The sequence below is a fragment of the Peromyscus maniculatus genome, chromosome 6 (genome assembly GCF_049852395.1).
Source record: "Peromyscus maniculatus bairdii isolate BWxNUB_F1_BW_parent chromosome 6, HU_Pman_BW_mat_3.1, whole genome shotgun sequence".
NCBI lineage: Eukaryota > Metazoa > Chordata > Mammalia > Rodentia > Cricetidae > Peromyscus > Peromyscus maniculatus.
Window position 1 is genome coordinate 47,656,715 of NC_134857.1, and position 14,382 is coordinate 47,671,096.

Here is a 14,382-nt window from a genome sequence, read left to right on the forward strand (position 1 = left end):
TTTTTGTATGTGTGAGTGGTGTGTATGTGTGTGTGTGTGTGTGTGTGTGTGTGTGTGTGTGTTTATGCACATGTGTGTGCAGGTGTATAGAAGATAGAAGAAGGCATTGGGTATTCTCTTTTTATCATTCTCTGCCTTTCTCCCTTGACAAGGGTTGTCTCTCTGTGATCCTGAAGCTTACATTTAATAATTTATCCTGCTAGGCCGGCAGCCATCAAGCCTCAGAGATTCTCTCCCACCTCTGCTTCACACACTGCTGAGGCCACAGGTGTGTAAAGACCATGGCTGGCTTGTTATATGGGTGCTGGGATCCAAAATCAGGTCATTGCGGTTATACAGCAAGCTCTCTCTCTCTCTCTCTCTCTCTCTCTCTCTCTCTCTCTCTCTCTCTCTCTCTCTCTCTCTCTCTCTCTCTCTCTCTCTCTCTCCAAGACGGGGTTTCTTTGTGTAGCCTTGGCTGTCCTGAAACTCACTGTGTAGCCCAGGCTGGCCTCAAACTCACAGAGATCTGGCTGCCTCTGCTTCCCAAGTGTTGGGATTAAAGGTGTGTGCCACCACCACCCAGCTACAGCAAGTACTCTTTTTTTGTTTAAGGTTTACTTGTTTATTTAAAGTTTTTTTATTTTACATACCATCTACTGTTCTCCTTCTCTCCTCTTCTCCTGCTCCCCACCCAGTTCCCCCCATGCCACCCCCACCCACTCCTCATAGGGGGTAAGGCGTCCCTTGGGTAGTCTACATAGGCTGGTATATCAAGTATATAGGCAGGACCAAGCCCCTCCCCCCTGCATCAAGGCTGAGTAAGGCATGGCACCATAGGGAATGGGCTCTAAAAAGCCAGCTCATGTACTCAGGATGAGTCCTGGTCCAATTGCCAGGGGACCCACAAACAGATCAAGCCACACATCTGTCACCCTCATTCAAGGGGCCTAGTGTGTTCGTATGCAGGCTCCCCAGCTGTCAGTCCAGAGTCTGGGCTCCCACTAGCTTGGGTCAACTGTCTCTGGTTTTTCCCATCATGATCTTGTCCCTCTCAGCAAGCACTCTTAACCACTGAGCCATCTCTCTGGCTCCTGTCATGAACTTTTAATGGCTGGGCATCTCTCTAGGGATTATGAACCTCCGTGAATGGATATGGCTCTGCCTCCAGTATTTTAATATGGGCCTGGTCCAGTGCAGATACTCAATTAGAGATGATGGGAGTCACTCTGGTGACAGGGAGAAGAATCACAGCGACCAGTGTGCTGAGTGCTGTGTGGAGTGTAGGCATTTTATCTGGTCAAGCTTCACTGGCAATGTGTTGCACATAAAACCAGTGCCATAACATGTGGGGAGTCAACTTTCTCTCTCTGTTTTTCTGAGACAGCTCACCATTTAGTGGTTTGGATTTTTGTCTCACATAGAGAAAGAAATGAGGTAAATTTATCATAATTAACTGGACAGTCTTTTCCAGGCCGTTGCCAGCAAGTCAGAAAGGAATCTGGACTCTTGCTGAGACAACATTTTATTTTCTCAAAGATTTTCTACTTAAGTTTCAAATCATTTGAGGTCATTTTGTGGCTTGTGCAAGAGGACTGTATAAAAGGTCTGTGGATGGATATGTCCGTCCTTAGCTCTGGTTCAGAGAGGGAGAGGAAAGGACAGCATCACACGCAGATTTAATGGCAGGGACAGTCACTGCGTCACAGTTACAAGTCAACATTTGCACAGGGCTCCCCCAGGGACCCACAAATAACCACATGAAGTTGAAGACACTCTTGTAGGCCTTCTGTCAGCTGCTTGGGTGAAAGATATGGTAACTCACACTGCATTGAGCAATGGATGTGCTTCTGCTTTCTGATACTGGACAGGCAGCATGGTCTGCCTTCACATGGCAGAGAATAAGTCTGGAGAATTATTTGGGACTAGATTCTGACGTTGCATAATATAAAATTGCACATGGTGTAACTGAGGCAGAAAATAAATTCATCATCCTATGACATACTTGCCTTGGATTTTAATCCAAGGGCCTTGTATTAATTATTTTTTCTTTAATGTAATTTAGTCTAGGTTCATCTTTGTAGATATTCTTTGTTAGAATAAGAGCATTACTGATTAGACACTATCAGAGAGAGAGAGAGAGAGAGAGAGAGAGAGAGAGAGAGAGAGAGAGAGAGAGAGAGAGAGACTTTTACTAAAGGAAAGAACTAGAGTTTCATATTTTACATTTAGGTCTTTATTCTGTCTGAAATTAATTTACGTATGTTTTGATATGGACAATTATTTCAGCAACATGCACTAAATAGTCTACCCTTCTCCATTGCAAAGACTTCCCACCAGGTCCCCGATTCCCACGATGCCCCTCTACTCAACTGCAGGACTATTTTTTTCTCTTTTTGCAGCACTGATATGCTGCAGTAATTACTATGACTTCATAGTCATGTTCTCCTTCTGAAGAACCGCTGAAGCTTCCTGACACACTTTATCTGACTTGTATATTTTAAAATCAGATGTCATCTTTCATCAAACTTTCCACTGGTATTTTATTAAAATTTCACTAAATTTATTGAAGATTATGTCTTTGCTACACCAATGTCTCCCATCCATGAAGATGGTATAGTGCCCACATGTCCATGCTTTATTTGACTACTTTCAAAGTGATTTGTAATTTTATTCTCAAAATGTATACATATAATTTCCTAGATGTTGTGTACAAATCATGTTATACACAATATTTTTCATTCACTTCTGACTATAATGAATATTATAATTTATTTTGTGGTCTAGGCTGTGCTTTCCAGTGCCATGGTAAATAGAAATGACATAGAAGTATCTTTGTCTCTTTCCTGGGCTTAGAGGCAGGCTTATACTCATTCACCATCAAATATATAAATGTCCTCCTAATCAAGTTAAGGGACTTCTCAAAGTCTTCTAGTTTGATTTGCTTTTAATCTTATAAGACACTTATGCTGACAGCATGATACTCTCCCTGCTCAGTTTTTACTATGGGGTAATTCAAATAGGAAACTATTTTGTATTCCTGGAATAAATCCAACCAGGTCATTATGCATTTCATAAAATGGGATGGCAACAGTTCCTCCCTCATAAAATACAAAGAGGAACAATGAGAGTCAACAGGTAAGTACCCGAGATCAAGTCTGCACTCAATAAATGTTAGATAGTTTCCCTTACGCATTGCTAGAGTCGTTTTCCTAATGTGTTTATTCGGGATGTCTACATCTATGTCCATGACTAAGATGAATGTGTGTTTTCCTTCTGATAATACCTTTGTCTGGTGTTGGTTTGTGGATATATCAGACTTGTAGAATTAGATGGAACATATACTTTTTTTTTCAATTTTCTGGAAAATTCAGATAAGATTTTAATGATTTATTCATTGCATTATTTGTTAAAATTTTCCAACAAAGCTAAATGGGACAGGGTTTTTCTGATGGCTGACTTAAAGACACTAGTATAACTGACTTGTCAGCATTCAAGTTTGCAATCACTCTGTACGTTTGTGTGTGTGTTTATTTTTTATTAATAAATTTTTTATTCATTTTACATACCCACAACAGATCCCCCTCTCATCCCTCCTCTCGCTTTCCCTCAGCCTTCCCCCCTGCAACCCACCCATCCCCTTCTCCAAAAAGGTAAGGCCTCTCACGGGGAGGCAGCAAAGCCTGGTACACTCTGTACTTTTAATTCTTCCAAAAAGAGAGTCTTTTACAATTTTTCTTCTCATTTCAAGAAGTCATACGATACAAAATAGGTAACTGCAATCTAAACAACCTGAACAAAATAAATTTTGTACTTAGATTTAATTAAGTTGTACATACTTACTCAGTAATAAGAAAAAATTATAAAAAATTTGGCTTAGAATTATTCAAACATTTTTCTTTAGGGGTAAATATACAATCCCATTTCATATAGTTTCTCATAGTTGAATTATAAACATATATGAGGAATTTGATTTGTAATATATGGTACAATTTTGAAAACTATAATCAGTGGACTATGATGAGCCAAGTCTAAAGGTAAACAGTACTGGCACACCAAGGCCCTGGACCTCACAGGGTCAACCTTTGAATTGGTGTTTTGAAGAAAGAGTGGCACTGACTAAGGAATTTATAGTTGACAAAGACCTTGGAAGAAATGCAAACACATTGAAATTCAAGAAGCATATTTTATAAGCCTTGCCCTGGAAAAGCATTGAGCTGAATCCCATGGGTGGTGGGGGAGAAACAGTAAATAGTTTAAAATGTAAGTACTATGTGAAGCTTAAAAGATTGATTTAAAACCAAGAACACAGAAGAAATTGCTGAATATACTAAAATAACTAGCGTGTGTGTGTGTGTGCGTGTGTGTGTGTGTGTGTGTGTGTGTGTGTGTGTGTGTGTGTGTGTTTAACAAAGAAAACCTTTGAAGATGTAGTGGAGGAGATCAGTAGAAATAAAGATGTGACTATGTGGCTGGCCGACTAAAAGAAACAACTTCATTTTAAGGTTGCATTATGCTTCTAAACAGAGAGACACCCATTTAGTCCTTATGGAGACAGCTTAGACCATTATGATTATGATCAGCCATGAGCTATACACTGCCCAGTGCTGACAAGAAAGCCAGAGAGAGTTCAAGAGGGCAGGCCACATGGAAGGGACCAGAGGGCATCTTGCAAAGTGACTCAGAATGAAGTCATTTTTGGCTGAGTCAGTGAACTAGCAGGGAACCTGCTTGTTATGACTGGAGAAGAAAACAATGGTACAGACATGAGGAGCCATGAGAAGTGATGCTCCATCTTTGAAAGCTTATCACACCCAAGAGACCCAAGAGGAAGGCGTTAGCCAAAAATGAAAGGCCACAGGGAAAGAATATCTAATTCATCGTAAGAACTAAATACCCCAGAAAGATGTAGGTTTACACAAGAAACAGTGGGTCTCCTGGCACTAAAATATTCAAATATAGGCAGGCTGTCGTAATTGTTACCATCACTGTCTTAGCTAATATCCATGGAGAGCAAACTAAGCTGTGGTGTTATGCCATTGTCTGAACATCTCGATTTACACAAGAAGAAACCAGTGCTCAGAAAAATACAAGCACAACCAATATTCAGTGGAGCTGGGATTCAACGGCAGAGGTAGCTTTGAGGTGAAATGGCCAGGGTTTAATTCTAGTCAGCTGCTTGTGTATAAAATGACATGGTGGGCATTCGTGGCTTCCACACAGCCCCTGTTCATCCACACAGCAGCCTGCCACATTTTCTGGGATCCACTCCTTCCTAACTCCTCACTCATGTGGGTTTACTGCAGTCCATTGCCAGCTCCTTTTCTGAGGTCACCTATGATCTCAGCAGACAACTGATAGACAGTATCTACCTGCAGTGATAATGTGTCACTTCAGAAACAGTCAGGTTGCCAGAGTTGGATGGAACACAGAAAATCAGATTGGATATGGACTCTATGCAGTCGGTATTCACAGTGATGTGAGCTGGACACGCTGTGGGACGTAAAAGCAAAGCAATACAGCAGAAGATGCTTAGCCACAGCTTTCAGGGCCACCACTGAGGCCCACGCTGAGTCAAGGGGAAGTCTGATCCACCCATGGACTTTCATGTGCCAACAAAGAGTGGCTTCTCTTCTTCACCCTCCTCTTCTTTCCTTCCCTCTTCCTCTTTCATCCCCTTCTTCCTCTTCCTCCTTTTCCTTTCTCTCCTCTTCTTCCTCCTCCTTTCATCCTCCTCTTCCTCCATCTCTTCTTCCTCCCTCTTTGTTTCTCCTCCTCTCTTCTCCCTTTCCTTTCTCCTCTCTATTTTCTTCTTCTTCTTCTTCTTCTTCTTCTTCTTCTTCTTCTTCTTCTTCTTCTTCTTCTTCTTCTTCTTCTTCTTCTTCCTTCTTCTTCTTCTTCTTCTTCTTCTTCTTCTTCTTCTTCTTCTTCTTCTTCTTCTTCTTCTTCTTCTTCTTCTTCATCTTCTTCTTTCTCCTCCTCCTTTTCTTTATCCTCTCCATCAAGTCATTTATACCAAGGTTTTTTTGTTACTTAAAGTGTTACTGCCCAGGAAAATGGGATAATAGGATTTCTGTTTTGCAGTTCTCACAATAATGCTGATCTAGTTTGTTCAAATGAATTAACACAACGTTTGACACGAAAATTGCCTGACTTTATTATTACAAAGTCTTTGTACGGATGTAAGTATCATCATTGAACAGATGACCGCTAACCTTTTGGTAAGAGTAGACGTCCAGGAGAATGAAGATTAGGATACTAGAGATCAAAGAAGACAGTCACAGATCAAAGACAAGAGCCTAAAGATTAGGATACTTCAGATCAAAGAAGACAGGCACTGATCAAAGACAAGAGTCGAACGGTGGCTACATGGAATGAAGAAAGACCCCCAAGGAGCTCACTAAAGCTGCTCACAGGGAGCATCAAATGGAGACTTGCAGAGCAAAGAACTCACTACTCAAAATCCCTTTTGCTCTGCACCTCACATGAGTGGTGGATGGAGCTTTATAGTCCTGTCAGCCCTCAAAATCAAAACCCTGGAATACGCAGCCTCAGCCATTCATAGGTCAAGTTACTATTGATTCTCCGGCAATTTTCAGAGTGCCAGATCACATAAACCAAATTATTTGTTTATTTCAAATGCTTACAGTGCACTTATAGTTGATTTTGTGTTTCAAAGATCTCTTTGTCATTGAAATAACATTTAAAAAGCCTCAAAAGTATGAGCTAAGCTCCTGGCAGTCTGAAAAGGGAGAATTCATTTTTATATAAATCTGTTACTCGAAAGTCTACTTCCCATAGTTTTAAAATGCCTGGTGTGTTTGTAGTTTTTATGATTTTTTTTTTCAAAAAAAAATGTTTTCAAGGTGGTAAAAATAAAAGCATAATTGCTTTTCTGGACTTGCATCAAATTCAATTACATGTGAAGTAAAACTAGCAATTTGATCCTGAAGCCAAAGAAACTTAGGAACAAAACCACTGACTAATATCACTAATGGCAAATCTTTACAGAGAAGCACAGGCTGAGCGACACACTTCACTGTCCCTGGTTGTCAGACATATCTGGGCATCTGGCAGACAGTGGGCTATCCTGGCCAGGAGTCTGTGGTGACACAGAGGAGCCTCCTTACTTGAGCTTGAGGTGAGGACAAAACCTTCCTCCTTGGCAGGCAGTAGGCATTCCAAGAATGCTAGAAGGGGTGGGGTGAAGTGGGGTGTGTGAGAAGATAGGGTAGGACAGGGGCTATGCACAGATGGACAGTTAATTTCAGATTTCAGGAAAGGAAAGGGAGTACTTTGGTTCCCCCTCCCCCCCCCCCACCCCCGCTCCCCAGCAATGGGGATTGAACCTCTTGCCTTGTTCATCTGGGTGAGAGGTCTACCACTGAGCCACACATCTAGAAAGAGTATACTCCCTATCTTATTGCAAACACAGTAAAAGCAGCCCGGTACCCGAAATGAGCAACTGTCTAGCAAGGTGTAACCAAGGTGTAATACCAGGGAGAATGATTGCTATTCTGCCGCCAGAGGCTGCCACATGGAACTCCAGGTCCGAGGAGTCATGGCTCCTGAAGCTTCAGGCGAGGAATCACATGAGGGCAGAGGCCAGCATTCTGGCAGGACAGCATGGAGCCTCCATAAGGCCCCTGTTGGGAACAGTCATGAGGAGAATGCTACCACAATGTACTAAGCTAAGAAGCCTGGTCAAAAGGACCTAGATTGTGGGCTGGCCTGGGTACACTGGGCACAGAGCACATTCAGGATGTTCTTGGAGACTCCAAGAAACTCTCGGACTAGGAGCTCAGGAGCACTTTGCAAGAAGCTGAGCCTGTGGGGTCTGAATAAATCTATGGGCAGCAATGCCTGTGGACCTCATGCATTTTGATCAGTGAGGACTGGGGATATCTGGATGCATACCAAGTCATTTGATATATTGTTCTCTGACCTGAAATACCTTAAAAATAGAAAAAGAAAGAAAGAAAGAAAGAAAGAAAACAAGGTTTCAGATAGATAAGACCCCCCCCATAACAAAGGACATATTATGCATGAATTAGTTTGAACTCTTTGTTCAAATCATGTAATAACAAAGATGTCCTTATATTTATTTTGGTAGTATTTAATGCACTTGTAAATTAGTTTCAAGTCATATTTGAGTTAGAAAAGTCATCATATGTCTTCCTGTGTATTTTATCTTTTGTTTTGATTTTTTTTTTTTTTAGACAAGATTTCATTATGTAGCTCCAGCTGTCCTAGAACTCACTATGTAGAGGAGGTGGTCCTTGAACTCACAGAGATGCCCCTGCCCCTGCCTCTCAGGTTCTGGGATTAAAGGCATGTGCCACCAAGCCTGGCTCTGTGTATTTTATGCAATCAAGGATACATCTTAATTTCAGAAATGAAAGGAAAGAGTGCTTTTTCATCAACCACTGAGAGACCTGTTGCAGAATGAGCTCTCCACAGCCAGGAATTGGACACCTTGACAGGAACCACAGGCTACACAGCTTTCTAGACTGAGAATCATAGGACTGTCAGGAAGCTCATACTTTCTTATTGACTCTAAGTACTTCATTTTCCAGGTAAAGAAACACACTGAGCTCGCCCAGGAGACATGGCATGATCACAAGTCAACTATCAGCAGAGGCCAAAAACAAACAAACAAACAACAAAAAAAAACTAACTCACCCTTTTTTTGTGTACTAGGCCTCACTCACAGGGGCCATGAGCAATTCACTGAGTTTCTTTTAAACACACCCGAGCTCAGTTCTTGCACTGTACCTTGGAGTATGCTCTTTATTATCCCTTCGATGTGATCAGCCAGGAGATCAGCCTTGGTGATGGCAGCCAGGGATAGGTAGTTGGACATGTTCCTACACAGCTCCTTGTTACCTCTGTGGAGGAATTTCACTGCGATGGGGACGGCTAAGACCATCACAGGGGTCCGGTTGTAATTCTGAGGAAATATGAGAAGGCAACAAACATTCGTTATTCATCCATCTCAAAACTATTTGCTGGGCTCCTCGACTGCAGCTGTGGAAACACAGGCCCTGCCCTGTTTACACAGCCTGCGCCCCCCTTGGTCTCATAGGAAGATTAGGGGCAGTTGATAGGATTCGCCGGAGGTAGGACCTGTGAGGTACAGGTTGCTAAGCAGCACTCATTCAGCCTGGGGGTGTCAAGAGAGACTTCTAGAGGAATGAGTGCCTTAGCTGGGACTGAAGGGATGGGTTAGGGTAGCTGGGTGACCGTGAGGTAAAGACTGGAGAAGGAAAAGCCACTGTGGAGGTGCAGAGGTGAGGGAGAACGTGGTCTCCTAGGGAGCTGTGGGTAACAACTCAGTGTGGCTGTAGTGTTCTACGTAGGAAAATCAGCAGGAACTGGGAAGGCCAATGGACCTGGGTATATACAAGGAGGCTGAAGAGTTTGGAACTAACCCGAGGGCGAACAGGGGTCAAGGGGAGGGACAGGGCATCAGATTTATATTTGAGAAAAACAACCGAAGGAATGTCGACAAGCTTGATGTTTGTTGGAGTAGAGTATTATTTTAAGGTGTGTTACTTTTGTTTATGTTGCATTTGTTTAACTCTATGAGGCTGTGTTACTGTGCCTGTCTAAAACACCTGGTGGTCTAATAAAAGAACTGAATGGCCAATAGCAAGATGGGAGAAAGGATAGGTGGGGCTGGCAGGCAGACAGAATATATAGAGGGAGAAATCTGGGAGGAAAGGAATCTAAGATCTAGGAGCCAGAGAAGGAGGGGGACTCCAGGGGCCAGCCACCTAGCTATACAGCAAGCCATGGAGTAAGAGTAAGATTTATAGAAGTTAGAGAACCGAAAAACCCAGAGGCAAAAGATAGACAGGTTAATTTAAGGAAAGCTGGCTAGAAACTAAGCCAAGCTAAGGCTGGGCATTCATAACTAAGAATAAGCCTCCGTGTGTGATTCATATGAGAGATGGGTGTTGGGCCCCTCAAAAAGAGCCAAACAACAACCTACAACAGTTGGTCTTTTAGAGTCAATCAAGGATGGACAGGTGCAGAAAATGTGATACGTACATACATGAATACTATTTACTCATAAGAAAGAATGAAATCGTATCATTTTCAACAACATGAATGGAAGTGGAGAGCACTGTAAGGTATAGTTAGCTAGATGTGGAAATAGAAATATTACACGTTCTCACAGTGTAGTTAAAAAGGCGAGTTCACATAGATAGATAAACTCATCACTTTAGTCCCAGCTAAGGGACTTCCTCTAGAAGTCTTTCTTGACACCCTCTGGCTGGAAGAGGATTGAAGGAGATCAGATAACCAGCGCCAAAAACATTTGTATAGGACAAGGGCTAATATTTAAAGCTTGTCAGGACAAATGACACAGTTCAAGGGGCAGGAAATACTAGTGGCCTTGACATCATTGCACATTGCAAGTAATGACTGAAACACAATACACTCTGTGTGTCAATTAAAGACGCTAACATTTTAGTTAATGATATTCAAAAGAAAAAATAAATATAAGGCTAAAACCTGAAGGCATTCTAGATTCTAAAATAATTCTCGTTTATTCTGTGACTCACCTTAAGGGTCTCCTAAATGCTACCATCAGCACTTAGCTAATTAGGATATAATTATAGATAAATTGTATATATTCACAACCACCATCCCTACCACATAGATTGCAGAACTGTTTACATGCAATGTGTTTGGGAGCTGACTTCATAGTGCTATATCATTATATTATAAATAAAAGGGATTGCTTTTCTCTGTGTGAAAGGTACTAGTTATTCCATCCATGGGTGGTGCTTTCTACTACTTCCAACAATTCCATGCTTATGGTGGGTCCTCAGTAAACATAGTAGACTGAATAACAAATGAATAAATGTAATTAGGCTGAGATATGGCCTTTGCCTATCATCCACGTAAAAAGCTGAACGTGGTATCAGGTGCCTGTAATCCCAGCACTGGGAAGGCAGACACAGGAGGCTTCCCAGGGCTTGCTACCTGCAAGTCTTGTCAAATTGGTTGAGTTTCGTGGTCAGTGAGAGTCCCTGTCTCAAAAAAAGGGGGGAGCACATCAACAGAGGAACAGAGGAAGACACCCAGCATCAACCTCTGGCCTCCACATGCAGATACACACACAGACACACAGACACACACAAACATGCGCACATGCTTCTAGCACACATACACAGGCAGGGAGTAAGTAGGAAGAAAAAAGATAATGTGGCTGCATGGTGATGGCTGTCACTGCAAACACAGTGTGTTGGGAAGGGCATGTGACAGAAAACAGACTCTGGAGTCCACTCGGGTCTTTGTCACCCTCATGCTGGCTGAGATGTTACCCAACTCTCCAGATCATTTGTAACAGTGACTGTCATCACATTTTCCCAGTGAGCAGTCTCTGATAAGTAGGTCTCAGGGTAGACACAATATCAACTGACTGGCACAAGAAGACTCTCCAGGCTGCTGAAGGACCAATGACCTTGGAGAGAAGGTCAAGTAATGACGACACACTCCAAATAGGGCATATACTGAGTAACTGTCTAGGTTACTACAATGTCTAGGTTACTACAATGATCAGATTATGGCCATTGAAGGGAAGCCTGGAGCAGTGGTCAAGGGTGATGGGATAGAAACTTCTACCTTTCCAACAGTAAATGGGTGTTTCCTTTTTCTTTAGTAGTTAGTTTCTGGGTTTCTGCTGGGGATAGCCACATGATTGCAGACAGCATTTTCCACTTTCTTTACAATCAGATGTGGCCACATGCAAAGCTTTAGACAATGAGACAAGGAAGGCTTAATGTGTTCAACCTTTAGGCTACTATTAGCATGATGTGACTTGGCTTTTTAATTCATTTTTCCCTTTAAATCTAGTTGGAACAAGGACCCGGCAACAAGGACTGAAGCCGTTGTCTAGGACTATGAGTTAGAAACTGTGTGTAGTACAGAGAAAAGAGGAGCCTCCATATCAGCCCTGGCCTGACACTTCTGATTTGTCCATGAGAGATAAAAATGCCCTGTGTAGTTTAACTGACTGTTCTGTGGGGCCTTTGTTATGGCAGCTGAGCTTGCATTCTGACCAGAAAAGTGCTAAGCCTGGGCCACTTTCATTCTTGAAGCATTCTTAGCAGCTGAAAGGGAATGTTATATCCTTAGATGGTGTGGAATATAACAAACCCTATAATAAAGACCAAAGAAGGAACATGAGGCCAAGATTGCCACTGATAAACAGCATCTCTGAGCAACATCACAGTATCTTAGATACAGGGTGGTTAAGTCAAAAAGGACACTTAATGGGAGAAAACAGTGTCTTGACCATTACCATTATGCCAACCAAAACAAAAATAAATTGCCTATCTAATAGTAAAAAATAAAGAAAAGGTGGAAAAAGAACATATTCAATGTCCCCAGTGACATTTGAATTAGTGAGAAGTTCCTCAAATCTAACTAAAACATTACCATAAAAAGGGAATGCAAAATGGATAAGGACTTCTAACTCAGTGATATTCTAGGAGAATGAAAAGATAATCCAAAGGACACGTATTTGTGATCCATTTATTCAACAAAGGGCTAACCATTACTAGAATATATACATACAAACAAACTTGGAATCAGTAAAAGAAGGCATGCAGGCAAAGGAGAAAAGAGACAAAAGGTTTGAACAGATGCCTCACCAGTAAGAATATAGAAGCTGACTGAACACATGAAAATTTGCTCACTTCCATTACAATTCATTTCGGTCTGGGGCTAAATTACAAGGCATCATCAAGATATGAACTCTTTTCTGAAAGAGGCAAAGCTCTCACATTCAGTTTTCAGTTAGTTTTTAAGTGGATTAAAACCTGGTGTAAGTACAGGTCTGAACATTCTATGCATATCCAGACTCCACCTGTTTCAGGATTTTGTGAATGACCATGACATGCAGTGGTGGGTCCAAGACAGTCAACAGTACACAGTGCCAGTGCCAGATGAGGCAGTTGTTCACACTGAGTATGTGAGTCAAGTAAAGGAAATGGTATGGGATAGCTGAGACACTCAGGGAACGGGGAGCAATAACTTTGGAACACTCCGAGTCCATAGTACTTCTTAAAGTGACAGAAAATGGTATTGTGATGGTTTCCTTTCCACCTCCAGACCTCAGCCTCACCAAACCCTGCTTTCCTTCTTTTGGACATTTCACATTAACTCCTCCTTGAGGAGCTTTCCAGTTCTTCTCCTGATGACATTTCTACCCTTGGTCTCAAGAGTGATTAAGTGACTCAGCTTAGCAGAGAGCCGCATTTCCCTGGTTCAAATGACAGCTCAAGAGTAAGCCGTGACCAAATTTAATTAAGGAGTCTTCAGAGGACTCTGTGATTGTGATTTTCCTGCTGGATTCAAGGTACTAACAGTTTATAGGTGTCACTGTCATGTGACCTCAGTAGGCAGGAGAGAACTTGAATGAAACTTAAGGAAATACAGGGTTAGAGAGGCAAGTTGGGAGAGATCAGGTCTTGTTAACATTTGAGTTCCATGTGCCTAGCCCATCTCCATTCCTAAATTTTTCAAAACAAGCCAATTAAATATATTTTGCTTAAGTATTCCTATTTTCCTAGTCACTAGGAACAAACAAACAAACACACAAACAAAATATGTTTTAACTCATTCCTGTATTCCATCAATTTTCCAGATACAGAGTCAAGACCATGGCCTGCCTTGAGAATTCTCTGATGGCTTATCTGATTATCTTGCTCTGCCTTCCCCACCTTCTAGCAAGTATATATGGGCCTGATTGGACTGGCCATTGCTGTTGTAGTAAGTCATGAAGCCTCTCTGGGAGACTGGCTCCTTCTTCCTCCCAGAACCAGCACTCATCCACATAGAATTGCTTGGATCTACTGAGGCCAACTAACACCAAGGGATTTCTAGAAGGCTGACACATAATAGTGAAGCCAAGGGACTCATCTACAGCAGTAGTCTTTTTTTGGTAAGATCAAAACGTCCCTCTCACATTATCAAGGTACCAAGAGGCCAGGCCAGAAACCAGAGTTCCCAAGATCAGGTGAGCTCAAAGAGATACTGAAATGTATTCCATCAAGACCACAGTAGAACCTGGTTAAAACAGCACTGTGGTGGTATTATGTTCCCCAAAATATTGTGTACCCTAATAAACTTATCTGGGGTCAGAGAACAGAAAAGCCACTAGATGCTTAAGATAGGCAGTGGTACCACACACCTTTAATCCTAGCATTCCAGAGGCAGAAATCCCTATGTTCAAGGATACAGCCAAGCATGGTGACTCACGCCTTTAATCCCAGAAAGCAAGCCTTTAATCCCAGGGAGTGATGGCAGAAAGCAGAAAAATATATAAGGCGTGAAGACCAGAAACTAGAAGCATTTGGCTGGTTAAGCTTTCAGGCTTTTGAGAAG

The 14,382-nt window shown here is 42.0% G+C and overlaps 1 protein-coding gene across 7 annotated transcripts in view; it reads right to left on the reverse strand.

Annotated features, from left to right (window-relative positions):
• The window catches only part of Veph1 (ventricular zone expressed PH domain containing 1), a 228,359-nt gene that overhangs the window by 180,314 nt on the left and 33,663 nt on the right, over positions 1-14,382 (reverse strand). For 6 of the 7 annotated variants that reach the window (XM_076574202.1, XM_006972627.4, XM_076574200.1 and 3 more), the window contains one exon: positions 8,755-8,929. In XM_076574202.1, coding sequence (XP_076430317.1) covers positions 8,755-8,929 — 175 coding nt within the window. Of the gene's footprint in view, positions 1-3,665; positions 5,473-8,754; positions 8,930-14,382 lie in introns of those variants that run through there. The other variant, XM_076574205.1, reaches the window with a different exon arrangement.